The sequence below is a fragment of the Fonsecaea erecta genome, assembly GCF_001651985.1.
Source record: "Fonsecaea erecta strain CBS 125763 chromosome Unknown Scaff2, whole genome shotgun sequence".
NCBI lineage: Eukaryota > Fungi > Ascomycota > Eurotiomycetes > Chaetothyriales > Herpotrichiellaceae > Fonsecaea > Fonsecaea erecta.
In genome coordinates, this window is record NW_017387245.1 from 3338010 (window position 1) to 3364956 (window position 26947).

The following is a 26947-nucleotide window of genomic DNA, read 5'->3' on the forward strand; positions in this document are numbered from 1 at the left end:
GTATCGTTCTTGTTCGAGGAGGTAGTATGTGACAAGGAACGGTGGAGAGCTGGTCGCTGTTGCGACGGGGGGGGAGGGTTCACAAGGGACATGGTAGACCCAAAGGTGGCGGAACTATATGGAGACCGGAACAAAACGACGGGCCATTATAGCTAGCTATACGACTCTGCGATGGTCGAGCAGTCAGGTCTCAGCATCGCAGGAGGGGAGAAGTCGAGATGTCTTCATTTGAGTCACGTGTTCGGACCCTGCCCGCCGACCCGGCGCGGCTATCACACTCGAAGCGTTGATTGAGCGATGCTGTGAATGCGAAGGTCTCGCGGTCGAGGACTGGAAGATGATTTTCATTCGCTATCTAGAGAGCCACCATGAACTTGCACTCTAATGAACAGCATCGTCCCTCCATCAAATCCCATATCTTTCATGGTAACAATCAATATTTCAGTCTGTGCTATCGACACCTTCGCTGCCGTGACTCGTCTCATGCTTCATATCGTGGGTCTCATTTACTCCGCGCACAATCGTCAACAATCCGCTTCTCTGGTCCAAAGTGCAGATGGTATCATTCATGCTTGAAGGACTTGGAGCTCCGTTCTCTACCCATTGACCGTGTCTGTGTGGTTGCAAATGAAAATGTTCCGCCGATCTCACGCCGTCGTCGGACACTTAGGTGTTTGGTGAATCCCTCAGTACTCGGCGCCAGCCTCGTCTTCCGCCTCGAGACTGTCGCTGGCAACTTCCTCGTAGTCCTTTTCCAGTGCCGCCAGGTCTTCCCGGGCCTCAGAGAACTCGCCTTCCTCCATTCCTTCGCCAACATACCAGTGCACGAACGCTCGCTTCGAGTACATGAGGTCGAACTTGTGATCAAGTCGACTCCAAGCCTCGGCGATGGCAGTGGTGTTGGACAGCATGCTCACGGAGCGGTCAACTTTGGCGAGCTCGCCGCCGGGAACAGGCATAGCTAAATGGAATTGTTAGCAGAATAGACCCGAAGCACGACAACGATATACTTACGAGGTTGATAGTTGATGCCAACTTTGAATCCAGTAGGGCACCAGTCAACCAAGTGGAAGCTTGATTTGGCCTTGAGGGAGGCAATGGCGGCGTTGGCATCGCGAGGAACGACATCACCGCGGTAGAGCAAGGCAACAGCCATGTACTTCCCGTTGCGAGGATCACAAACGACCATCTGGTTGTTTGGTTCAAAGCACTGGAGCGTCAGGTCGTGGACCTTGAAGCTTTCGTGGGAAGATCGCTTGGTGGAAACAACGGGAGCATAGCTGATGAGTGGGTAGTGGATACGAGGATACGGGACCAAGTTGGTCTGGAATTCGTTCAAGTCGACGTTCAGGGCACCATCAAAGCGGAGACTGGACGTGACGGAGGAGACGACCTGCGCAATGAGGCGGTTCAGATGCTCGTAGTCTGGGCGAGGGATATCCAGGTTGCGACGGCAGATATCGTAGACAGCTTCGTTATCCACCAAGAATGTGCAGTCGGCGTGTTCAATGGTGCTGTGGGTGGACAGAACAGCGTTATAAGGTTCGACGACAGACGATGACACCTGGGGGGCAGGGTAGACGGCGAATTCCAACTTGCACTTCTTACCATAGTCGACCGAGAGACGTTCGAGAAGCAGAGCACCGAAGCCGGATCCAGTCCCACCCCCGAAGGAGTGAAAGATCAAGAAGCCTTGAAGAGACGAGCAGTTGTCTTGCGGAAGGTCAGTATTTCTCTGCAGCTACTTGCAGTAATAGACCTTGTTATTCCTCACCTGCAACGCGACGGATCTTGTCCAAAACATCGTCCACAAGCTCTTTGCCGATGGTGTAGTGACCTCGAGCGTAGTTGTTTGCAGCATCCTCTTTGCCACTGATCAGGAGCTCCGGGTGGAAGAGTTGCCTGTATTGCCCGGTTCGGATTTCGTCAATAGGGGATGGGTCGAGATCGACGAAAATGGACCGAGGGACGTGTTTGTTGTTGCTGGTCTCGGTGAAGAAGGTCTCGAAGGCTCCAGCATCGCCAACATTGGCATCGGGATCAGGTCGGCCATCAGCCTTCAGGCCGTGTTCAAGAAGATACCTGGATGAGGGGATTAGAAACCGTGATTCAAAGTAGCGGTGGGCGCAGGGTTCGTTCGTACAATTCCCAGGCGGCATTTCCAAGCTGAGTACCAGCCTGCCCGATATGCAGGTGGCAAACCTGTTCCAAAGATCAGTATGCGACGGATCGTAGCAGAGACTTACGACGGATTCGAAGGGCGTCCGGGTAGAGATAGGTACGGGTGGTGCGGGTGTGATTTTGGGCACCAAATAATAGAGGGGTACACAAAAACAAGGGCAAACAAACTTACCTCCCCGTGCATTCTGTAGGGGTTCTGAAAACGCAATACAGGATAAAAGTACGATCAAGACGCGAGACTATCCAATGCCGACTCTGTGCGAGATCTGTCGGTGCACAGGACAAAGAAAGGACGAAGAAGAGAGTGAAGCCTAAAATGCGCGGATGGTCAAGTGGTGTGTATCAATTTGCGATTGGCGCGTCCTATTAGGGAAGACGGAACAGGATAAACAAGCCAAGAACCACCAAACCGGTCGTGCATTCACTCCTCCGTTCACACCGCGACCATGCACGAGGGATGTACCTGCAGCTGTCGTCGTGCCGCTCCCGTTCTCTGCCTTCTGTCCTCCTTGCCGTCATGTTCCATTTTGACCAACTTTGAGTTGATTGCAGAGGTGTCGCTCATGGTGCGGATAATGGACTCCTTCATGCCCAGAAAAGACCTTGGTGTACCAGACATCTCTGTATTGAAACCACATCTCTTAGACTTGTCCCTCTGCAGCCCAAAACAGGGCGGTGAAGGTCTGTCAGTGGTCTCCGGGCACGGAGAGGATTTCACGCGCTGAGCCTCGGCTGCAGTTAGAAGTTTGACACGCCTCTTGATCTGAGACCTGAAGATCTATCAGGTACAATCTGCTTCACGCTTCCGCCTTTTCCTCGCCTATATACGAAAGTACCGAGTATTCGAACTGTCAGGGGGCGGGCCAAACAAGGGCTGGCTGTGGACATTGTTTCAGCGTACATTACCTGGGCATTGATAAGCACAGCAGCAAATAAACGCGTCTTGAGAGGAAGCACATGTTAAAGATGAAACAGGGCTTGAAGGTCAATCGCTGACGGGCACAACGGCGTCAGCGCCACACGTTGATAAGAGGCCCAGTATAAAATTTGGATTATCTATTCGGCGTCTGCTCATCTCAAGCGCCACAAAATGCTAAAACATTGAGTTCAAATGGTCTTCGTGCATGGCTTTGTCCAAACGAAGCATTCCATGACTGCAGTGCCTGGATATCGCTGTAAGCGAGCTGAAGGCACCTACCGAGTCTCAGTGTGGCTGATTTATATTTGGCAAAAGGAGAGCTGCAAGGGTGCTTGAGTCTCACTCAATAGCCGATGCGAATTATGCTGGGGTCCTTGCTCGGAACAGCCTATACAGGGAGTCAATTGCCCTGATGTTGGCATGGCAGAATGCCCAATTGTACAACAGAAAACAGTTGTGAATAATGCACAAATTGTATCCCTCGGTTCTTCTGGTCTTTAATCGCCCGAGAATGCTCAGTCTCAATCTCGATCATCGCAGGAGAAACGACGGAGTTTTGCTGATCGACATCAAATTGCTTTGAGAGACGGGGCGACACACGAAAAATGATGCTTAACACTCCACTGGCGCCACTGTCAGAAAAATCCCAGCAAAGAACAAGCACCAACATTTGTTTTGGGTGGCTTGTCCAGGGGTCACCCACCTATCGGAAACGCGGATTGGGCGGCACCATTGGCAGTTTGGGAGATAACCTCTGCCGCCTTGGGGACCCATCCGAGGCGCCTATGCTTGGATTCCCCATGCAGACCCGCCTGTGGAATGCTTGGGGGCTTCCCGCAGCGGTCTCGAAAGTGCCAAGCCTGCCTATCCCTCTCCATCGCTCCAGTTTTCGCGGTATCTATCTTTTTCGTGCCTGGGCTTACTTCTGAGCCATACGTAACTGCCCCTACCAGTAAAGGCTCATTTTTTTTGTGGGAAGGGTCTGCAGGATGCATAAAGCGAGGGACAGAGGGAAGGCCCTTTCAAGACTTCGGCCTCCGTTACAGATGCAATTCCAATTCTATCACACTTCTTATACACCTTCGTTTACTGTAAACACTATAGACTGACACAACACCTCTTTGCTATCATCCTTTCAGACATATTATCGTTTCTCTAGTTCTGACATTTCACGCCAATGTGAGACTCCATCCACCCGGCATTGATCCCCATTTCTTTGCGTCATATACACCCACACGTTCGCTTCTTGTCTCCAGAGCCGCTGGCTGGCTGCTGATGTATGATATTCGAGAGTAAAGAGAGGGATCATCTCACCAAGAGTCGTCCTGCTCCTCTCCATATCCGTACCACTCGACCTCGACTCTGCTCAACATGGCCACCCCCGAGCAAGAACTGCCTCGCTTCGAATTCGACCCTTCCAGCCAAAGACCTTCTGATGACGATAGCACGGCGGTGGAAAATGACAGGCACGAAGGCTCGGTCGACAGTAGGTTGTTACACGACCGGCTGAAGGTGGAAACACAGCGTCGAGATACAAATACACGCTTTGACGACCCGCGGTCCCCGAGCAAGACACGTGAGGAGGCTCATCGACTTGAGGATGAATTGGCCGTGCAGAGAGCTGAACGGCTCACGTCAATAGAATCCCGGGGGTCAGAGGGCGGTCGGACTTCGACACAACTTCATCGATCCCGGTCAAGAGCACCCGAACCACTCGACGAGTTCGATACGGCTACGAACCCTATCCACGAACGCACGGCCATATACAAGCCGCCTGAAAACCCCAGCACCAAGATCGCCAAGTTCTTCAAATACATTCATCAGTCCAGCTTTGTTATCCGCTACTTCACTTATATCGTCCCGGTCTTTGCCCTTCTACTAATTCCCATCCTGGTGGGAGCATTCCTGCCTGTCGCCGAGCATGCAAGTGTTGGTGGTGTTAAGTTGATTTGGTTTGGTGTATGGCTTGAAATCATCTGGTTGACTCTCTGGGCCGGCCGTATCGTTGCCCGGATGATCCCTTATCCTCTCGGTCTTATCTCAAGCCTCTTTACGAACAATGCCAAAAAGTGGCGAGATCTGGGCAAGGCCCTTGAAATCCCAGCGACGATCTTCTTCTGGTGGCTCGGTATCGAGGTATCTTTCTTGCCAACAATGACTAACCACCATGTTGATGGCTCCAAACAAACCAAGCATTGGGAAAGGACCCTTAACAAGGTCATCATCTCCATCTTCGTGGGCGCGACCTTGAACTTCATCGAGAAGATCATTATTCAGCTGATCGCTATTTCCTTCCACTTGCGGACCTATGCAGACCGCATTGAGATCAATAAATTCCAGATTGGCAGCTTGACGAAGCTGTACATATTTTCCAAGGCCAAAATCGCCATGGAGGACGCCGAATTCGAAGAGAAACACGTGGAGCCGGGGTCGGGTACCAAAACACCTGCGCTGTATGCCGCTCAAGCTCAGGAAGCTCTCACCAAGGCATTTGCCAAAGTGGGTGACGTGGCTGGTACAGTCGCGGGTGATTTTACTGGGAGGAAGGTTGCAAAAAGTGGCCACCCTTCTCAGGTCGTCTTGGCCTTGCTCAACAGCACCAACGGATCACAGGTTCTGGCTCGACGCCTGTATCGTACATTCGTGCGAGAGGGTTCTGACACCGTGTCGTCAGAAGACTTGAAGTTGGCTTTTGACAACGAAGACGAAGCTGAAGCTGCTTTCAGCATGTTCGACAAGGATATGAATGGGGATATCTCCATGGAGGAGCTTGAGGCGGTCTGTGTGGAGATTGGAAGGGAACGCAAATCAATCACGGCTTCTCTCAAGGACCTCGACTCGGTCGTCAGCAAGCTTGACGATGTTCTGTTTTTCGTTGTGGGCGTCGTCACTATCCTGGTCCTCATCTCTCTCATTTCCACGTCGGCGGCCGGAGTCCTGACTTCTGCTGGCTCGGCAGTCCTCGCTCTCTCCTGGCTGTTCTCCGCTACGGCTCAAGAATTCCTTCAGTCTTGCATCTTTGTCTTCGTCAAGCACCCTTTCGACGTTGGAGACCGAGTTTCGATCTACGGCAACACCGGGTCGTCGCTGAAGGGAGATGACTACTTCGTCAAGGAAATCTCGTTGCTGTACACAGAATTCAAGAAGATGGAAGGCCACATTGTTCAAGCGCCAAACTCCTACCTTAACACGTTATTCATCTTGAACATGCGGCGTTCTGGAGGTCTTGCTGAAGCCGTTCCTATCGTCATTAGGTTTGGGACCACTCTGGAACAAATCGAGGGTTTGCGCAACTCGCTACTCGAGTTTGTCAAATCGGAGAAGCGTGAGTATCAGGGCAATATCTTGACTGAACTTAGGGAAGTAACCGAAGCGTATTCCCTCACATTGAATGTTGTCTTCTTCTACAAGTCGAATTGGCAAAACGAGCTGCTTCGACTGCAGCGAAGGAACAAATTCATCTGCGCAATGATGGTTGCTATACAAGAGCTTGGTATCGAAGGACCTCGTCGTAACCAAGCGGGTTGGAGACCGGATGTTCCATACTTTATGCAATTGCCTCCGGGCGCTCCTCCCCTCGTCGGTGCTGGCAACGACCTGCAACCTGGCCCTCCTTCAGGAACTATCACTGGTGATCCGATCCATCAGACACCGGCAGTTGCAGCCCCCCCGTTTCAGTACCCTTCTATCTTGCGACGACGGCCTAGTACAGGCCAACTAGGACGACCTAGAGGCGAGTCACTGTCGGCCATGGCCAGGAGAGTGGATTTTTCGTTGGGTATGAAAGACGTCAGCTCAGGAGAGCAACTCTCGGATGTGTACGAAGATCGAAGTCGCCCAAACTTCGAAGAGGTAATTCGAGAATCCAACAGGATCGAAGAGGAGCGCAGGGTCTCCGAGTCTCAGGAACGAGATACCCACGGAAGGTCCACGTCTCGCGAGGGGCACATGATGAGCGGGATCCTTCGGCGCTCGACCACTCAAAGCTTTGGCGGTAACAGCAGAGCGTCCGTTGGGGGTCATCATCGGGCTTCGATCAGCAGCACCGAGACACATCGCAATCGCTTCCTGAGCCGCTTCAATCGTCCTGGTCGAAGCATTGATCTTCCGCGTGACTCATTGGCGGAAGAGGGCCAGGCACCTCCCATCCCATCAGTCCGACCTCTTGACGCGAGGTCTGGGAAAGTCAGCTCGCAGGCAGTTCGCGCAGACTCCATTGCATCCCGCTCTCATGAAAACGAGCCATTCCCAGCCATGGGCCCTGTGGATAGCAACGCAGAGGACTTTGAACTGAGGAGGCTGGGTGGAGAGAGTTCGTCCGGCCGACAGCATTAAAATCCACGGGTGTACTGAACCCCCTTTTTTCTGACCGGTATTCAGGGATCATAGGGTGTCAAATGGTTCGTCTTGGAAACAAAAGTTCTACAAATGGTGGCCATTGCAATGGGGTTGGTTTTCATCACGCCCAGGCCGGCCTTGATTCAGGATTGTGATTTTTTTACGACATTCGATATGTATAGACATTTTATGAAGTGGTCTGCTCGGACCACATGGTGATGATTATAGAGATAGAGCTTATGAACCGACGGAACTGACTTCTAACAAGGCCGAATGGCCACGAAACACTCTATCTCTTCCCCATGTAGATTTCTGATCAATACATAGACGAATGAGGGAGATGATTTCAACAAGCATCACGAACCAGGACCAATCCCTCGGACGAATTTGTAAACCATGCATTATTACAAAGTATCGAACCCTGCAGCTGGTCTGATTGAAAATCGCAAACGCGGAGACGGCGAGTAATTACATGCGGTCAACTGTTTGGATTCGGCTTAGCCTAGGCCGCATAGATTTCCTTCTTCGACACTTATCGGCAAACAGACTTTGACCGTGGTGCCGCGCCAGCTTTGGGCCTCTCGACTGCTTGATCTGGACAGAAGAAAGCTCAATCAGCACAGCTCTTCGGCCGATTTCCTCGCATGGAACCTTTTCTCACGGGCTGGGATCGGCACTGACGGGCTGTCCAAAGAAAGCAATCCCGCAACATGCGCCGTGCCCACAGCCTTTCCAGGTACGCAGGGGGCCTTGTGGGAGTTCAAGCCAATACGGGCCACCCGGCCAGACCCATCGTGAAAGCGGGCGAGTTTGCGATTTCGTCAGCTTTGGCCTTCATTTCGTCCGTGTCCCAGTTCGCCCAGACGAACTTGTTCTTGAGGAACTTGGCCTCCGGGCTGCATGCCCAGACTGCGAATGAAGCTGGCAGGTCCGCTGTTGTTATCGCACGATGAGACAATAAGTCAGCCATGTGGAGAAATCAGACACCGTGTTCGAGGGCGGAGCTGAATCCAGCTCCGATATGCCGTTGAACTGATGAGAACACGCTGGAAGGAATCAACTTACGCGTATCCGTGGGTGCCAAGGCCCCATGTTTGGCATTGATGTCGCTCGAGATGACCCCCGGCTGGACATTGACCACATGCCAGTCCGGGTGCTCGCTTTGGACGAACTCGAAGACCTTGAGGGCGGCGAGTTTGGACGACGCGTACGCTGACAAATTGGTGACCAAGGCTGCGGGGACATGGATTGCTGCGGTCGAGATGTTGATGACTGTCGCGGTGGGAGATCCCACGGCGATGAATGCTCGCACCGAGTGGAAGGCCCCAAGGATATTCACTTCAAACGACGTCCACCACTCTTTGGGATCCGAGGACGCGATTGTCGCGGGTTCGGCGAGATGGCCAGCATTGTGGACAAAGATGTCGATCGGCTTGTTGGCTTGTTGCTGGATGGACTTGAATGCATCTTCCACACTTGACGACGAAGCCGTGTTTGCTGTCACGGCGACGATCTTTGTGTTGGGGTACTGGGACTCAAATTTGGCTTTCGTGGCGTCCAAGGTCTTCTGTGTTCGTCCTACGATGCCAATGAGACTCACCCCTGCCTTTGCGAAGGCATTGACGATCGCGGAGCCGATGGCACCGGCGCCTCCGGTCACGATGGCTGTCTTCCCCTTGAGTGAAAGCTCGGGACGCGAAGGGTCAATACCCGGGTAGGTGTCAGCGTGCCAGGTCTTGAAGGGAGAGGGAAAGGGAGAAGCACCAGCGTCGCCCATTGTTCCTGGAGGTGCTGATAGAACTGGGAGAACACAGGTACAGAATTCCGAAGTTTGGTCCGAAGGTTGAAGAACGCACTGTGGAATACTCTGTGCTCAGGTGAGGACATGAACGGATTATATATATATATAGATAGCCTTGAGCATGCTGACCAAACTATACGAGCGTTTGATGGATTATCTAACAGGGCCTAGTGAACGGAAAGAATCCGGTCATCAGTTGACGCCTTTGGTGTCTCCTATGTACCCACTTTTGGTCCTGCACAAAAGCCTGTTATGGGTATTGGGCTCACTGGCCCTGTGCATGTATTGCCTTGATGGCAAGGCTGCAGGCTTACACAGATCTGAGCGGCTGCCGCATGCTGGACTGTCAACGTCTAGCCTTGAAACTGAACACAATGAAGACAAGGCGACGAACAGTTTGTGCTCTATGTCGGGATCCATCGCGAATGGCATGGAAGACGACAACATTGGGACAAGGGGTTCCCTAAAGAGTTCGGCTGGTAGACAAAAATGGGTACGGGAGTTCAGTGCAAGACAATATGAGGTTGAGAGTCTCGTTCCAAGGCGACAAAGCACAAAGTGAGACCGTCTACACTCACGTTAAGGTGAAAAGCGGCGAGATGGATCTCTGTTCTGAAATGTCTTTCGCTTTGATGCGGCTGCCGCACCCAACAGTGACAGATGGGTGACAATGAGTGACAATGGGAGAAGTGAGTGTTGACCTGATGACTCGGTCGCCAAGTGAAGGTCGCACTCAACTGATTTCATCGCATAAAAGACTCCTTCTCTCATCGACAACAACATCTTCATCTCCTCCTTCTTCCTCATCACCGTTACTGTCTTCTTCTCCTTCATCAATCGCTTCTTCTCCACTAAGTCGTTCTTTCGCGCAAACAAGTTGGTGCTCTTGCTCGGCACCACCGCCGGGGCTGTTTGGCTCCATTCACTCCTGAGCTCGGACACACCCAGCAGCTGCTTGGCCACCACCATGGAGGTCAAGATGAAAGGTACGTCTGGGCTCCATACTCGACTAGATACCGTGGCAGTGGCTGATGTGGCACCCTTTTGCAGGCTGGCCTCAAGCCACAGCGCTCTATCTCACCGTCATTCTTTGCTTCCTCGCCGGTCCCCTCAATGCTGGTCCGCTTCAAGGCAATCACCGCACCAAAGGCCACGTCTCTGTCGTCAGTAACTGGCGTCATACACCCACCTCTCACCACGGCTACCATGGTCCCACTCTGAGTGCTTCAAAGGAGGTGGCAGCTCATCCCTCACATGACATGGTCTCCTCGCTCGCATCTGTCAACCACGTGTCCGCTCTAGGGCGTCGAGACGGAGATGACGACGGCGAGGACAAAGCTCACCATAACTGGGCACTAGTCTGCGACAACAGAGAATGGACCACCATGTGCCAAGGCAGTGGCTACTATTGTACCTCGTCAGGCAAGTTGAAGAACAAGGGCCGGGACCTTTTGTGCTCAATGATCTGCACTTGCGAGAACCTCGTACCTGCGCCCAAACCTTGTGTTATCAACAACAAAGGCTCCAAAGCATGTGCAGTGGCCAACAACTTGGTGTTGGATGCCACAACTGGCGAGATTATCGGCAATGTCTCCGACGCGAGCATTCTTCCCAATGGCGCCATGGACTTTACTACAGCAATCGCGAGGCGCGATACAGAACTCAGCCACGACTATGCACTAGTCTGTCACGACCGCGTTCTCACAGGACTGTGCCAGAGCTCAGAACACAGCTATTTTTGCAACGGCCTTAGGACGGTCAACCATAAAGGCCAGGCAGAAATCGCTTGCGAAACCCACTGCACTTGCGTCAACATCGCTCCAAAGCCGTGCCTCCTTGGTGGAGTCGTGCCTGTCGCCTGTGGTTTCAAAGATGGGATGGTCTTTGACACGATCGATGGGACCGTTATTGGCAACCTTACGGACGCCCAAGTCCTCGGTAATGGCTCTCTGAGTTTTCCGCAGACCAATGCACTGGTGAAGCGTCATGACTACGGCTTGGTATGCTATGACCGCGAGAACACTGCCTGGTGTGGTTCGACGTACGAATATTACTGCACAGCGAGGGGTGCTCTGGTGTCCAACAGCGCCGGTGATTACTGGTGTGAGCACAATTGTGACTGCATCAACCTTAAGCCCCAAATTGCATGCTTCCCAAATGCAGCCCTTCTCACTTCATGCCTGCTCAAAGGAAAGATGGTCTATGCTGACAACGGAACCCTTCTGGGAAACGTTAGCGATGCATATGTCTACGCCAATGGTACATTGGACTTCCGCAAAGCGGTTACGAGAGATTTGACCATGGTATCCAGCGACTCAAACCAAATAATATGCAAGACGCAGCAATCCTCTCAAGTGTCTCCTTTTGATGGCGGTTTGGTCTATGACAAGAACTTGACCACGTTCTGCGCCACCCACGGCTACTTCTGCGCCAGCGACCCTGCACGCGCAAGATTGGATTTGACTTTACAGCCCGGCTCGAAAGACATCACTGAGTGCGATGCCGGTTGTGAGTGCCCCACGGAAACCTGGAAGCGTCAAGCAATTGAGCAAGAGCTATCGCAGCCTTCCCCAACACCCATTGGCGTGACCATTCAGGACCTTCTCCTTGGCTGCAGTTCGAACGATGGGTTGACCCAAGATAGCTGGTCATTCAATGAGACTTTGACCGAGTACTGCAAGAGTCATGGCTATGACTGTGCCATTGAGCCAGGACCGGTTTATGTCTTGCAACATCCCAAGAATGCCGTTGATGTTTGTCAAGTTGGCTGCGCTTGTCCGCCATCACCACGACGCCTTTTGTCTGCAAGAGCCAACGCAGAGCCGAGAGCAGACGACATGGGGACTGTCCCAACAACCAACAGCTTTGATCCCTTTGGCATGACCTGTTCGTTGTCGCGCAGCAGATCCAATGAATCATTCACCCGTCATTGCCAACAGGAAGGCTATTCATGCGTCACCATGATGGGCACTGTTCTACGAACTCTCTCTCACAACGGTACCGAGAATCATGAATGCACTCACAACTGTCAATGCCGGAATCCTTTCGGTCTCGATGACCGTTCAGGACAAGTGGGAATGTCTGTTACTGAAGACGAGACTCCGGACTCTACGGCCGTTGCCCCTCCCAGCGGCGTTCCAAGTCAATCCTCCAGCCCATTCGCCCTCAACTGTGGCAATGTGGCAGATGGTCCTGGCTTCTGTCAGTCGTCTGATCTGGGTTACTTTTGTGGCTACAACATGACTGTTATGCGGACGACCACGGTCCAAAATCAGGGTGTGACTTGGTGCGACTATTACTGCAGCTGTATCTTCAAGAACCCCGTCGCTTGCGTCAACGAGTGGAACGTTCCTTTCTGTCGCGAAATGCCGGATGGCACTGTTCGTGATGCTTCGAATATGCAGGTCGTCCTTGCGTACATTCAGGATGTGGTCATACTACCCAACAATTCCATCTTGCTGGATCGTGGCCAGGACGGTGGCTTCCCGTTTGTGGCTGCGATGCATGGTGCACAGGAGCCTGGCCGAAACGACAGCAGTTCAGATTCCGGAGATTCGCCTCGCTGGACAGACTGGCCCATGAATGGCACAGCAAACAGCTGGTGGAATAGGACTGGCCGCGCTGATGACTGAACAAGTCGCGCAAGAGACAATATCTCAAGACTTGTGTCAACGCGAACCAGGCGTATGTGAGCTGATCACTATTGCCCTTATGAACAGCAAGTTTCTTGATAAAAGTCGATCACCATCAATCGCTCCACGCCAATGTCGAATATCAATCAATTGCTCTTAGGATTTCCACATCAACACACCGCCATCGACAAGCAAACAATATCTTGAGGTCTGGCTTGAGGACTGGGGATGTTGCAGGTCATTTCCACCTCTGATTCGTGAAAGTTTGGTACGAGGTCCGGTGACCGAGAGTTATGGTAGAGATTGGGAGACTCTGGTACATAGGTATGGCACTGGGAGCAAGGAGGGATGGTGCTTTCTACCGATCCGCAGCAGGAGAATCAGCCCTGAGAGATGATCCAGGTCGCATGAAAAGAAAATACGAAACTAGATGTGTATTCAATTCAACATTGGACGCCTCCATTCTTTGTTTTTGTTCAGTATCCAAGTGTCCAGTTACCCACCGAGCATGAATCGTGAAAGCTGAATATCCTACCCTCCCTCTGTAGACCCGCAGGTTGTGCCATTTCTGCCGCGCACACATATCCAGTCTTCGTCCTCAACTATATCTATCAACCAGACGCTGTGCTGTAAAGCATTTCCGTCCATTTCAGTCCGGACCATGATTCTTAACCAAGGGCGACAGGGTTTGAAATGAGTGAGTGGGTTGGCGGTAGGTATCAACCAGGGAGGAGAAACGAGTAGTGGAGAATCCAAGCACAAATGAGCATTGCCTGGTCCGGACTGGTTCATGTCATGTCTCATATTCATTCTCCATGAGTTGCACACTTGCAATGACACTTCCTGCACACTCTCTGATCACACAGGCCAACAATACCATCTTCTGCGTACTCATCCGTCCAAAATGACCGACATTCCAAGCAGCCCCTGAGCCATCGTATTTTTCTGTCAGGACACACATCTGGCCACATCTCCAAGAAATCGTCTACCAGTCGTCGTCTTCATCTCGATCCTTGTCTCTGCTGCTCATCGCGCTCTGCCTGGCTCTCAGGGCCTCAGCCAATCCACCCGCGAGACTGCCACCTCCAATACTGCTCGGCGTGGCCCGGCCAGAGTTCGTCCCACTGTTCGTGCCCAGACCCACTGCACTGTCTCTGGCTGGGGACGCGTCAGGCTTCCTTCCTCCTGGTACCGGTCGTTTGGCCGGCGGTGCCGGAGGCGTGGGTTTCGCCCTGCCACCAACCGGCGGCGTCCCAGGCTTGGGGCCTCCGTTGACCACAACCGACGGGGTCGGAACAGGACGGTGATGGGCAGCTGGGGGCGGTGGCGGCGGAGGAGGCGCGGCACGTGCCTGCTCAATCTCTTCTACGTAGGCAGACGGGGTCCAACCTTGCGCCTCGGTGTGAGGGTTCTTGCAGAGCCACCAGCCTGAGCGGTTTACGTCAGTTTCCATTCCGAGGGCAGCCAAGAACTTCAATCGACTTACCATTGTTTTCTTTTTGCACAATTTCCACAATGTCGCCTGCCTTGATGGACAGCTCGTTCGCGTTGGGTGAATTAAAGTCGTACTTCACTTTAGCTTGAGGCTTGGAAGGCACTGCGGCAGGGGCTGCAGCTGGAGGAGGCGGTGGGGGGGGTGGAGGCGCGGTTCGACCATATGATGATCCGGAATCATTTCGAGCATGCGAGGAAGCGCCGTTGAGTTGTTGAGGAAGAGCATGAGCCGTAGCAGGCGTGGGAACAGGACGCTGAGTTTGTGCGGCAGGTCTGGGCGCCGGGACAACCCGTCGGGCGGCTGTCTTCGACGGCTGGCCTCCTGGACCACCTGGTCTGAGCAGTTTACCGGTGGTGATAGGTCTGGCAACTGCTTTGGCACGCGGAGTTGGTTTCGAAACCGAATTGGGAGATTCTCCTTGCGGCACGTGGATCGTCCCTGACTTGTAGACGTCGTCTCGAGAGACTCCGGGGTCTTTCTGAACTTTGACCACGGCGGGTTTCCCTGGCTTCTTGTTGTACTCAATTTGGGGCCCGATCTTGAGGTTCATGCCGCCGACTGCGACCGTCTTAAACTGCAAGAAGAATTCGGTCTTGAAAACACAGTTCAAAAGAGGATCCGGCTCTTGAGCAGACCCGACGCCGAGGGCAAACCAGTCATCCCGCAGGTTCGAGCACGAGATATATCTCACCGCGCCAATGGGTATCGTCCTTTCGGCAGAAATTTGAAGTTGGTTGTTCACAACGGCTTGCACGACGATGTAGACCGATTTGGGAGTCAGGACAAGAATCCTGGGCATCCGCTGCGAGGATCGGCCGAACTTGGTGACCAACAGCTCACAACGCGCTGAGAACACGCATCGTTCCTGGGGGTTGAGGTGGATGGCATCTCTGAGGACCCGGCCTTGACCACCGGGCATGTTGAGGCCAAGGTAATCACCAAAGAATCGTCTGGAGCCAAGCAAGCTGTACCTGCGACGTTCCTTCCGACCAGCGAGGAGTTTGTGTCCCTGATCTCGGAATTCAACCTCTTTAACGCCAACCTTGGATTTGCGCCAGAACCTTTGAATTCTCGTGGCGGCCTCAGCCCGATACCGCAGGTAGTTTCTCCAGGCTCTCTGAATGCGGACGGCCATGTTATGCCAATACCGGTCTCTCATATGCTCGAGCCCGAACAAGGTCTCAGGAGTCTTGATGAAGGCTTTAGTCACACCCATCTGGTATTCCTCTTTCGGGATGCTTGTGTCTTTGAAGATGATTTCCGACGCCGTCCTGACGTCTCCGGTGTAGGTGTATTCTCCGGCGTATGAAAGTTTGGGTGACAGCAAGGCGAATCGTTCCACAAATTTATCAAACGTCTGACGATAGGCGAAACCAGCTCGCCGAATACGAACATTTTCTTGTAGACCGAGATATTTGATCTGATGGAGCACATTGGGCTCGTTGTATTCTTTAGGCGACTTGTTCTCGTTGGGTTTGATGGTTCGGATGTACGACGGCTGAGCCTGCATGAGGGTGTCAACCAGTTCATTCGCAGATATCTTGATCTTGTCCCCGGCGGTAGGAGGCCGTCGCTTGTCGTCCTGATCCACTTGGTGTGGAAATAGCTCGTGGACAAAGCCGTTCGAGCTTTCGCTGACCAGATTGAGCAGATCTTTCAGTAGTTGATCCTTGTTCTTGTCCGTCATTCCCGCAACCTGATAGCTCACATCACCGGCATAATGCTTGATGATAAATTGGCCTTGTCTGCTCTCAAAGTTGGGGTTGCTCGAAAGGAAGTTCAGTCGGCCGACAAAGGTCTGGTCGGCAGCCCCGGAGTCTGCGTGAGCCGTTGCACAAGCGTCGTTGAGAGCAGCGAACACCCCCGGTGGTCTCTTGTCCTCGATCAGCGAGCAGACGACTTTGTTGTCGAAATACTTGATTGGGGTCCACTGGATCTGTTCGCGAGCGTACTCCTCCTGCTCGGCTTTCAATGTCAGTTGAATGAAGATCTGCTGCAGTTTTTCGTTGACGTAGTTGATACACAGCTGTTCGAACGAGTTCTTCTCAAAGATTTCAAACCCGTAGATGTCAAGTATGCCAATCGTATTCTTCACCGCTCCCTGGGATCTCAGTGAGACGTTGGTGCGCGCCACAATCCAATCGAACAGATTGAAGTATATGGCTTTGGCAAGAGCGTCTCGAACAGCGCTCGCCTGGACCTGGTTCAGGGGTGATTCGTAGATGGACCCTCTGCGTCCGCCGCCGCGGGCCGTTTCGACGATTCTGATGGTCATGGCCTTGTGCACGTGAGACGACTCAACTTCGAGAAGGTAAGCGACAAAGTCCACCACGGATTCATCCGCGATATCGACACCGCCCTGATCGTTCTCCCTGAAAGTGATGTTGCCAATCCACAAAATGGCTGCCAGAAGACGGAAGATGTTGTCCTGCTCAGCCTTGGTCAGACCAATGATCTGCATGGCATTCACGGTCTCTCGGAAATCGCTGGCATCGTCCATTCCGGGGACATCGAAGCATTTAGACTTGCTCGTATATACATACGACTGAGGTTGCTGCACACCGAAGGTATCTCTGTACTCTTTTGGCGCGGCTTTCGTGAACTGATAGAAAATGTGGAAATTCCTCTCGTTTGTGATCTGTCCCACCACCCGGCTCTTCTCCAAGAGGTAGTTTGTGATTTTGGCCCCCACAGGCTCACCTTGTTCATTAAACTCGAGCTCGAGGTATTTTCCAAATCGGGAGGAATTGTTGTTTCGCAGGGTTTTGGCGTTGCCGAAGGACTCGAGCAGCGGATTCGTAGCCAGGACCATATCCTTGGTCCTCTGGATTCTGGAATCGGTGCCGCCAGAGACGCTGGCAATATACTGCATCAAGCGCTTGGCAGCCTCCGTCTTGCCTGCGCCCGACTCACCTGAGATGATTACACATTGGTTGTCTTTGTATGCCTTCATGTTGTAGTAGGCTGATTCCGCGACGGCAAAAACGTGTGGAGGGACTTCCAGACGATTTCGGCCACGGTAGCTCTGGACCACCTGGTCTGTGTAGATTCCCAGGTCTCGGAAAGGGTTGACCGAGACCAGCACATGGCCGATATAGGTGTAGATCTCGCCATGTTCAAAGCGCTTCTTCAGGTTGTCGTTGATTGCCTCATTGGAGACTTTGCTCAGCAGTGTGAGATCTGAGACGCCCACTTCCTTCTTTTTTGTGATCTCAAAGGTCGCCTTTTTGATCTGGGGCTGACCGGAATCCGCCTGCGTGGATCTGCCGCCGCCGCCGAAAAGAGAAGATTTAGGTGCGCGAGAAGACTTGGCCTCGCGGCGTTTTGTTTGACCCTAGGAGTTGAGTGTGAGTGTGTTTGTCTCAGCGTGATGACTGCGGAACCACTGACCATGGTGGAGGTTCGGATTGATTAGGACATGCGCGCGAGGGGAAACGGGGTAGGAAAGAGACAGACGGTCAGTTCGCACGAGAAGCATGTGCTGACGACGAGAAAGGAAATGCGAACGGAAGAAGGACGATGGGAATTTAGCTGGAGGCGGCGTTGTGCCTGTCACGATGAGATTGGCAGTGAATGCGGCGGTGCCCTGTCGATACTGACTGCGAAAGTCAGTCAGGCACCGAGACAGGCGCCGGAGAGACTATGACATACGCAACGGCGCTATAGCGGAAGCTGCGGTTAGTCAGTCACCACGGCACCATGGCCCTCACATCCTACGAGACAGGCACTCATCCCCTCCAATCTCCGTCGACACAATTCGGTGTGGCTGTGAGGCTACGACACGCAATCTGTTCGCCGTGTTGGTGATCCGTCATCGTCTTGGCTTCAACGTATCCTACTCCACATGCGCCGCTCCGTTTGCCCCAGATCGACCCAAGCACCTAGCATCTCCCTTAAAAGGACCCTGCGTGCCTAGATACCCGACATTTGCCTCAGCATCGCGCAGGCAGACGTCAAGTTACGAGATTGAGCCTCTTACGACTCCTCCACAAGGCACATACATCGCAGGACCTGAGTATGTCTATCAAACATCGGACCTCAGGTCATGCTAAGAGAAAGGCGAATAGAGATGTTTCGACAATGCATTGGAATCTGACCCTGCATCTCGTATGTCAACATCATAGGGATGCTGTGCAATTGGATATTGAAGAACCCCTTTACTGCCTGTCTGTCAGACTTTCACCCACAACTTGTGGCAGGTAACACTAGTTTATCTTCCCACAATCTGGGTGGCGCTGTGTTGAGCCCAGATGAGCATACTATCATATCATGCCTTGCTACTCTCCCATCATCTTCTTGTCGGGTCAGCTGCTTGGACATAGGCCGGGTACACCTCAACCACCCTCCGCCATGGGTTCCTTCGACATGATCAGCCACAAACACGCGCTTCATCAATTCCTGAGCTTCCTCCATGACCTTCGCGAAGTTGGCGCCGTTAACGTATGCAGAGTAAGCTCATTCACCTCGTCGACATACGCGGCAGAGAACACGCGCTTCGTCAAATCTTTCGCCCAGGCGATGACCTCGGACTCTGGGACACACTTCAATTGGCTTCGTGTCATGTCGTTGGTTTTATCGACGGCAGTGCCGAGACAAGAAAGTCCTGAGAAGAATAAAGGGTATAGAGTTGAGAGTAGTATGGTGTATTAGGTTGTTTGTTGATCTTAAGATGTTCGAGACTGTGCGTAAGAAGCTCGCTGGGACTTGGACGATGGGAGCACCGGGTCTCTTATACTTGGAAAGGGGTTGCTCGAAAGTGATGATGTGTCAAAGTGATGTGACGCCGCTCCTTATCATCAATGACCTCTCCCGCTCACTGACCTTCACCTGCTGTCGGAAACAACTCCATTTGAGCGCCGAGACGGTTGAATAGCTCAAATTCCATTCTTTCACCTGCTTTCGGGCCCCGAAGTATCTGACCAACGATATCAGAACCAGGTGGGAAGTCGTCTTCGAAAATCGGCTCTCCAGCACCTCTCATGTTCGTCAAGACAGCCTGTCTGAAGTGCCATCGCAAAAGCTGATCAATAGGCGCATCAGGGCGAGTGAATAGCTCCCGATCAAGATACTTGCCCTCAAAATCATCTTCTACAAGTGTAAAGGCCACAACCTTGTAGTTATCGTCCGGATTGATCGAGATATCGAATGCGTCGAAGAGTGCATGGATATCACGCTTGAGTAATAATCCATTCTGCACTGAGTTGATAGATCCTCCCCATCGTGGTGGAATTGTGATCCACCGATCGTAGTTGTAGTCTCTCCAGAGATCTTCTTTCGCGATTGGGAAAATATGTGCAGCCTCAAATCTTCTCCAGAGGTAGTCCCCACCGAGCCGAGGTACAGGTTGTCCGGATATAATGCATTGACGATCTCGTAGACGAACAGCATCCTGAAAGGCATGCGTACGGGTTCCGGTAGATTGGGTGATTGTTCGGGCGACGACTTGCTCGTTGTTGAGGTGAAAGGGCTGACTAGCAACAATGTAATATTTTCCAGGTTGAAGTGGCTGGTCGTCTTTCTCGATCCTCGTTTCGTTCTCATCTTGAAGAAAGAAGGAGCTCTGAAATATGACAATTATCTCGATCATTGCGTAGAAGTTGGCATTTGTAACGCCAGGCCGAAGGATCAAGCCGCCAATTTCAGTAGAATCCTTCCGGTCGTAGATGTGGACATCTCGCCCTTGGGAGCGACTGTGTGGGGGCATGGCTTCTGGCGGCGAAGGGGATTCGCACGCGGAGGCGAGCGTTCTCGGGGACGAGGGTGAGGATGCCATGGTGGAAGCCTGCGACTCAAAGGTTGCTTTGAGAATGGCAGATGGTAGACGATAGATGGCAGGTGCAGCTTGCAATTAGCAAGAGGTTACGGGAGGAAAGACCGCGTGCGAGGTGAGGGAGAGCAGAGGTTAAGAAGCGGCATGGCCAGCCAGGGTGAGTTGCGAAGTGAGTGAGTTAGATGCAGTCACGTGGCAGTTTATGTTGGTGTCAGAATTCCGTGGCCACGCTGTTAATAGGATAAGGGGAGTTGATGACGCTGTGGAATTGGTGATATGGATTGAATAGCCTTCGAAGATGTAGCAGACATAGGTATTTCTTCATCTACATACTTTCGCCAATGCGCTCAATGGAGCAGAGCGATTTCTTAGCCAATTATATCGCTGCACAGCTCGTTACTACTTGCTCTAGACCAGATTAGAGTGATGCTAGCAGGGGTGCGGTACGTACATGCCACCGCCATATGCAGGCGGAACGGGCAAAAGAAAATATATCGTTGGGATTGTAATGCACTGAGCGTCAAGCTACACAACAAAATAACAATAATAATAATAAATAAATTAAACCGTTTCTTGGTTTCCCTTACAATCCCGCGCATTCCGTGGTTCCTTCGTTCTGTGTTGGTCGGTCGTGTTAGCGTTGGTATCGTGAAAGGCGGCAGCATCTATTTCCCCGGGTAGTTGACTCCCTTGGCTCCATGAGGAAGGAAACAGAGCCCTCATTTGACTGGGCTCCTGGGTTGATCGCCCATGCTCAATTTGGACCAGGTCCAATCAAATAATCCATTCATCCTCCCAGAAATCAACAAGATTTTTTGTGACAACAGGCCCCAGATACTCGGTCAATTGTTCCCTCCCTCTGCTTGTCCTGGTAGCTTCCTCCAACTCTCGAATAGAACTGTAGAGGTCGGTCAAGACACTGGCATCGTGTTGCGAGAGAGGCTGAGAGGGTGCAGAGGTGGTAGCGTGAGCGACCAGAGCCGTCGGCAATACCATGGGCGGCGTTTTGACCTCGTATTTCTTGTGTAGCTCTTGAATGTAGTGCTCCATGGTCGATATGATACTCTCCACCGACAACACGATGAGAATAGGGATCGGTGCCGGCACATCCAGCATTCTGGAGCACAGTTAGAGACGTCGGGGTACGGTGGAAGCACCTCTCTTAAGTGAAACTGCTCCTGAACGCCGAACGCCTTACCGGCTTTGCAGAGATGAGAGGATCTGCAGCGCGTGCATAGGGTCTCCCTTTCCGTCAACCACCGCGGCAACATAATGATCGCGCGCTGGCTTGGCCTTGGACAGGAATGGGCGCATCCGTTCTTCGGTAGAGGCCACGGGATCGGACGACCACAGTAAGAGAACGTTGAGCGTGGCCAGTGGCTTGGATCCGCTGAGTGGGATGAGAAGGTCGCAATCAGTTACTTCGCGTTCTACCACGTTCGTCAGCTTTACTCATGTGTTTGTGGAAGAGTCGTTCGTGTATGACCTTGGAAGTCGAAGGACGTTGCAGCAGCCAGAGCAGGTCCTAACGTGCGCCATTCTGGTCGAGTGCGGAGCGACACGGAGAACTTCGCATGGATCATATCGGACTGTGTCTTTCCAATTGGGGGGTATCTCTGTAGGTAGGTAGGTATCAAGGTAAATGTACAAAATGTTGAGTCGGGAGTTCTGGTCAACATGATCATCATCATCATCGCCCAGGTGCCAAGGAGAAACGGGATCCTTGTATAGGCATGCATCCCCTTTTTATCTCCTTCAGTGTCTCTCTCATTTTTTTGGTTTCTGTTCAGCAGCCGCCTTTTCCGCCTGTTCAAGAGCCTTTTTTTGTTTATGCTTCTCCTCGAGAGCCTTGTCAGACTGCACGAGGATCTTTTCTGCAGGTCCCGGCTCGTTCTCTGCGAGAGCGTCCTTTGCCTCCTTGTCATCCTTGCTGAACGACACTAGGGATGTCAGGCGTGACCAGTAGCCAGCGGGCTTCGCTGGCTTCTCGTCCTCTTTATCTTCCTCGTAGATTTCCTTCGGCAAGAGTCTAACGGTGGCTGTTGGCTTCCCATTCTTCTCCAGTGCCCGCAGGCGGAGGACTTCCCGCTCTAACTCGACCAACGCCTTTCGTGCTGCTTTCTCAGACTCCTCCAGGTCGTTCAGTCTCTCAGCGACATCGTCTCTCCGTTGAGTCTCTTTCCTGCCCGACCGCCACGACTCCAGCAGGATCAGACTGGCCGCGACACTGAAAAGAAATGCCTCGGAGATGAAGTTGGCGCCCGATTCAATCGCTTTGGCTTCGGAGAGCGGTCGAATCTTGGGTTTTACGCGCGGTTTGGGAGGCTCCTGTGATTCTTTGGCGGCCTTCGTACCCGCTTCCTCTTCGGCTTTCATCTGTGCCTCCGTCTTGACTGTCGGGACGTTGGTGTGTTTATGCCTCTTCGCAGCCTCTGCAGCCTGCTCTTTCGCGACCTGTCTTTCTAGAGCGGCGGCGTCTTGTAGCAGACCGATCCGCCATCGCATGTCAATTCGGTGCAGGGTCTGGGCAAAAGAGATGCAGGTCCGGCGGAAGCCTTCATGCTCGCGTGCTTGTTTCTTGATGAAGTTCTTTGACAGTCAGAGGAGATTCGAGCGGCGCCCTAGCACTTTATGACAACTTACAGCTATTGGTTTGGAGAGAGTACGTATAGCGAGAGACGTGAATTTGAGAGCGAGCGACATGTCGACGCCGATTCCGAAGAAGTGATGAGCATTCAGTAGGCGCCATTAACAACGGTGACACATTAATCAGTCGTTAATTATGGCTCATCATCTTGCAGCACTTTCCATATTGCCAGCTACGCAGACAATCACTGGGTCATTCAAATGAACAAGATGGAGAGCCTCAAGATTGAGCGACTTTTTGCTCGGCTTCGTTAAGGCCGGGCTCGGGGCCGTTCATGCTTGAGCTCCAGTTGGCACGCTGGGTGCCTGTGGGGAGCTTGGAGGCCCCTCGCCGGATAATGAAATTTCCGCACCACCGACAAACACGCCAAGTCGATATTGATCTTTGCTTGTTGTGGTTAGTCAATGTTTATTTTCTATCCCTTTTCGTCACCAATGCCATTGCATGGTCCACCTAACTAGCGAGTTGTTCCCATACTTCACGCTGCAACGGCAGCTGTCTTTGTCTCTACTGACCATTTGCAGCTGCAATACAAACACCCACTGCGTGGCAAGGCCATCGCATCTGACATGGAGATTCTTTCGCCACGATCAACAAATCTTCCCATGGCCCCTCCAAAAGCCATAAGGAAGCCCAAAATCGACTCCAAGCCAAAGCCGGACGTCAAACTTACCAATCCCGATCGCATCGACGACCGATGGAGACCTCCGCCCTCAATAACAGAGCCTGGCTCATCACCAGAGACCTATATAACGGGCAAGAAGCTAGGAAAAGGAGGATTCGCAGTTTGCTTCGAAGGAAGGTCAAAGACAACATCTGAGGTATTTGCCCTCAAAGTGGTCAAAGCAAAGGTTGAGCAGAAGAAGATGATGGAGAAGTTTCGAACCGAGCTGCAAATCCATGCCAAAATGCACCATCCCAACATTGTCGAATTCCTTCGTGCCTTCACCATCGACGAGTACACCTATGTAGTCCTTCAGATGTGCCCCAATGGGAGTCTTACCGAGATGGTCAAAGTCCGCTCCTGCCTCAGTCTGCCGGAAGTGCGCCGGTACATGATTCAGATCTGTGGAGGAGTAAAGTACATGCACAAGCGATCTGTCATTCATCGAGATCTGAAGATGGGCAATATTTTCTTGGACGCCCGAATGAATATTAAAATCGGAGACTTTGGGCTGGCTGCCGTCATGGCAGATGAGCATGATCGTCGGACCACACTGTGCGGGACCCCGAATTACATCGCTCCCGAGATTCTGAGCAAGTCAGGCAACCGTGGCCACGACAATAAGGTTGACACCTGGGCCGTGGGAGTGATATGTTATGCCATGCTCATGGGCACTCCTCCCTTCCAGTCCAAAACACAACAGGAAATTTACACGAAACTGAGGACGTTGGAATACGAGTGGAGGATTGACAGTAAAAACTACATTCCTCAACAGGCCAAGGACTTTGTGGCTTCGTGTCTGAACCTCAATTCTATCGAGAGGCCCGAGATGGATGAGCTTGTTGGACATGACTTCTTCACGATGGGTGCGATAGCCGACGAGCTGGACACTTCTTGCCTCAGGGTGACTCCGACCTGGCTGGAAAATGCTGACCCACGTGGGGACAAAGTGCATTCGGGCTACGGCATCAGTCACAGCAGAATATGCCGTGAATGTGGCGTTGGCATTGGCTCTGATGGTCGGCCTCGTGCTGGAGTCGGTGCTGGATTAAACGTCTCGACACTCGTCGAAATCGAGGCTGAAAATAGAGAAGGGTGTGCACCAGTTGTGCCCTTGCCACCAGGGACTCTGTATAAGCAATTTTCAGACGCCCACGCTGAATGGACAGCACGCCAGAAGCATCCTCTCCTGACGTCGCGCGTCCGCAGTCGAAAGGCTGTACCAGAACAGCCAGAGTCACTCCCTTCGCAGACCACCAAAGTTGAAACAGAGACATTGCCAACTCCGGCGCTCAAGGCCCCTTTGCCGCCAGCGGGTGCCACATCCAGACCGTTTCAAAGCTTCGCAGCCCAACAACGGCAGCAAGCAATCCCTTCAGGAGCAGCCCGACGAGGACCCATTATTCCTCAAGAAGACATCCCGAGGCCGGAACAGCCGCAAATTGTTGAACCTCCTCAACCGCTTTTGCGAGAACGGCCCATGCGAGCTGCTACCATCCGCACAACAAGAACCACCGCCTTGCGTCATGATCCAGTTCTCCAATCATCAAGGACATTGCCGAGATCAACGACTGCACCTGACGGACTACATGAGATGGTCAAACAAGAACTGAGCCAGAACAGGCCGGAGGGTCGCAGAATCAAAAGTGGGATTGCCACAGTCACCTCACATTTGGAAAGCCAGCCAGTGAAGAGTATCTCGCGATCGATCGCAGCAGCAGAAGGTGTCACTGCTCGCCCAACATCCTCTTCGACCAGCTTGTCAGGATCACTGGGAGACGCGGCTCCACACGTGCTACAGCCCACCAGTGCAAACGACAGACAAACGATTTCCGGGTCGGTAGAGAAGCAGCAGAGACCGGCCAGCGTCGAACAGAGACAACGAGCCGGATCAACAACAGATTCCCTGCGCACAATGTCCTTTCCAAAACATCAACCGAGAATTATTGCGGGCATAGACCGTGCCACCTTGGTTCCCCAGTCTTCCAATGTCGATGTTCTCCACTCTCTGCAAAATCTACACAAGGCTCTTGACCCCCGAAGGTTTGACGAGGCAGGGAGGCGGCCCAGGTCAGCATATGGCACCAGGAAAGTCCGCACACGTTCCAACTATCCTCGGGTTGACAAATGGGTGGACTATTCCACCCGGCATGGTATAGCTTACATCCTCTCTGATGGCACGGTGGGAATGATCCTGAAATCGTCGGAAGACAACTCTTTGCCAAGTAGCTGTGTGGTCGTCCGCCATGCCAGCACCCACACCATCCGGCGTGCCAAGGGACTGGAGTATCAATTTGTGCCACAAGGACCCGATGCCGCAGACGTCGAATTCTATGAACAAAGTGACTATGAAAAGGGGATGCAGCGACTCGACGTTCCGGCGCGAAAATTCCGACTCGACCTTGAAACACACCCAAACCAAGTCGCCGCGGCCAACGCGATCCAGACCCGTCTAGAGGGCAGTGAGGCTGAGCGGATGAAGGAGGTGGCGCTTTTGGACAAATTCGGGAAATACATGAACAAACAGGGCAGGCATGACGACTCGGCCAGTGGCAGGGCGGCGGACAAGGGCCAACATTTTGTGCACTTCTATCAACGAGTGGGCAATGTTGGTGTCTGGAGATTCGCAGACGGCGGATTACAGTTCAACTTTCCCGACCATACCAAGATCACCATCCACGGGTTGGCTGCGGAGGAAGATGGTGAGGATGGGCCGTACCGAGTCAATTGCGTGTATCTCATGCCAACTGACGCCATTGGGCTCGCAAGCCACGGTGGACTAAGCGGGGAAGCAATGGAACGTCGCGACGAAGTGAGCTTGCCATTGGAAGATATCATGAGCGGCACGCTGCGTCGCTCGGAGATGGAGATTGTGCGCACGAACGAGATCAAAGAGAAACTGTGCTGGGCTCGTGCCGTCATCGGGTGCTGGATCAAAGAAGGCGGATTGGGCAAGATGGGGGAGGAGAGGCTGGGCTGGAGCGGGTTACAAGAACGACGGGATGACAAGAGGATCAAGCTGCAGTGGGTGACAGTTGGGAGGTTTGGTGGTGATGGCGAGGGCCAGGGAGGCAGCAAGGTCGGAAGCAAGCATTGAATTGACTGGGTGGAGTAGGGAGTGTGTGGTGTTTGATTGTTGATGGACTCATCAAGCAAGCGTCGGTGTTTGAATTGGGGGCAGCATTCGGCAATGGGGGAATTGAATAGTTGGACTTGACGATGACATGGAATAGATCATTACCCGGTACATGATACATGGCACATGGCTTTGATTGACGGCTGAAAGACTCACTCGCTCGCTCGCTTCTGGACCGATTCGGTTCATGCGATCGGAGATAAACGGCTGAATTGCCATGTCGCCATCATTGATTGATTATCCCGCCATACAATGCCGTCGCTGTCTGGCTGTCTGTCCTTCTCTCTCCCAGTCAGTCCATTGCCATCTCGTTTTCCATCGCTGCCCATTCTCGATTAATATCACCATTGTCTGACTTGGTTGG

At 52.6% G+C, this 26947-nt stretch overlaps 9 protein-coding genes across 9 annotated transcripts; 3 read left to right on the top strand and 6 right to left on the bottom strand.

Moving 5' to 3' along the window:
- Positions 1-686: 686 nt before the first annotated feature.
- On the bottom strand, positions 687-2800 carry AYL99_02956 (tubulin alpha chain; the record flags this gene model as incomplete). The annotated part of the gene is made up of 5 exons (XM_018834472.1): positions 687-961; positions 1015-1713; positions 1775-2082; positions 2144-2202; positions 2645-2800. 5 exons carry the CDS (start codon positions 2798-2800, stop codon positions 687-689), a joined length of 1497 nt encoding a protein of 498 aa, XP_018697096.1.
- A 1671-nt stretch (positions 2801-4471) lies between these two features.
- On the top strand, positions 4472-7435 carry AYL99_02957 (hypothetical protein; the record flags this gene model as incomplete). The annotated part of the gene is made up of 1 exon (XM_018834473.1): positions 4472-7435. One exon carries the CDS (start codon positions 4472-4474, stop codon positions 7433-7435), a length of 2964 nt encoding a protein of 987 aa, XP_018697097.1.
- Positions 7436-8198: 763 nt separating this feature from the next.
- On the bottom strand, positions 8199-9215 carry AYL99_02958 (hypothetical protein; the record flags this gene model as incomplete). Its single annotated transcript, XM_018834474.1, has 2 exons — positions 8199-8371; positions 8504-9215. 2 exons carry the CDS (start codon positions 9213-9215, stop codon positions 8199-8201), a joined length of 885 nt encoding a protein of 294 aa, XP_018697098.1.
- A 704-nt stretch (positions 9216-9919) lies between these two features.
- AYL99_02959 (hypothetical protein) lies at positions 9920-12871 on the top strand (the record flags this gene model as incomplete). Its single annotated transcript, XM_018834475.1, has 3 exons — positions 9920-9928; positions 9997-10225; positions 10290-12871. 3 exons carry the CDS (start codon positions 9920-9922, stop codon positions 12869-12871), a joined length of 2820 nt encoding a protein of 939 aa, XP_018697099.1.
- Positions 12872-13856: 985 nt separating this feature from the next.
- On the bottom strand, positions 13857-17759 carry AYL99_02960 (myosin-1; the record flags this gene model as incomplete). Its single annotated transcript, XM_018834476.1, has 3 exons — positions 13857-14299; positions 14358-17700; positions 17757-17759. The coding sequence occupies 3 exons, from the start codon at positions 17757-17759 to the stop codon at positions 13857-13859; spliced, it is 3789 nt and encodes a 1262-aa protein (XP_018697100.1).
- A 1420-nt stretch (positions 17760-19179) lies between these two features.
- Positions 19180-20139, bottom strand: AYL99_02961 (hypothetical protein; the record flags this gene model as incomplete). The annotated part of the gene is made up of 1 exon (XM_018834477.1): positions 19180-20139. One exon carries the CDS (start codon positions 20137-20139, stop codon positions 19180-19182), a length of 960 nt encoding a protein of 319 aa, XP_018697101.1.
- A 771-nt stretch (positions 20140-20910) lies between these two features.
- Positions 20911-21719, bottom strand: AYL99_02962 (hypothetical protein; the record flags this gene model as incomplete). The annotated part of the gene is made up of 3 exons (XM_018834478.1): positions 20911-21253; positions 21335-21566; positions 21623-21719. The coding sequence occupies 3 exons, from the start codon at positions 21717-21719 to the stop codon at positions 20911-20913; spliced, it is 672 nt and encodes a 223-aa protein (XP_018697102.1).
- A 184-nt stretch (positions 21720-21903) lies between these two features.
- On the bottom strand, positions 21904-22839 carry AYL99_02963 (hypothetical protein; the record flags this gene model as incomplete). Its single annotated transcript, XM_018834479.1, has 2 exons — positions 21904-22725; positions 22780-22839. 2 exons carry the CDS (start codon positions 22837-22839, stop codon positions 21904-21906), a joined length of 882 nt encoding a protein of 293 aa, XP_018697103.1.
- Positions 22840-23388: 549 nt separating this feature from the next.
- On the top strand, positions 23389-26544 carry AYL99_02964 (hypothetical protein; the record flags this gene model as incomplete). The annotated part of the gene is made up of 1 exon (XM_018834480.1): positions 23389-26544. One exon carries the CDS (start codon positions 23389-23391, stop codon positions 26542-26544), a length of 3156 nt encoding a protein of 1051 aa, XP_018697104.1.
- Positions 26545-26947: the final 403 nt, after the last annotated feature.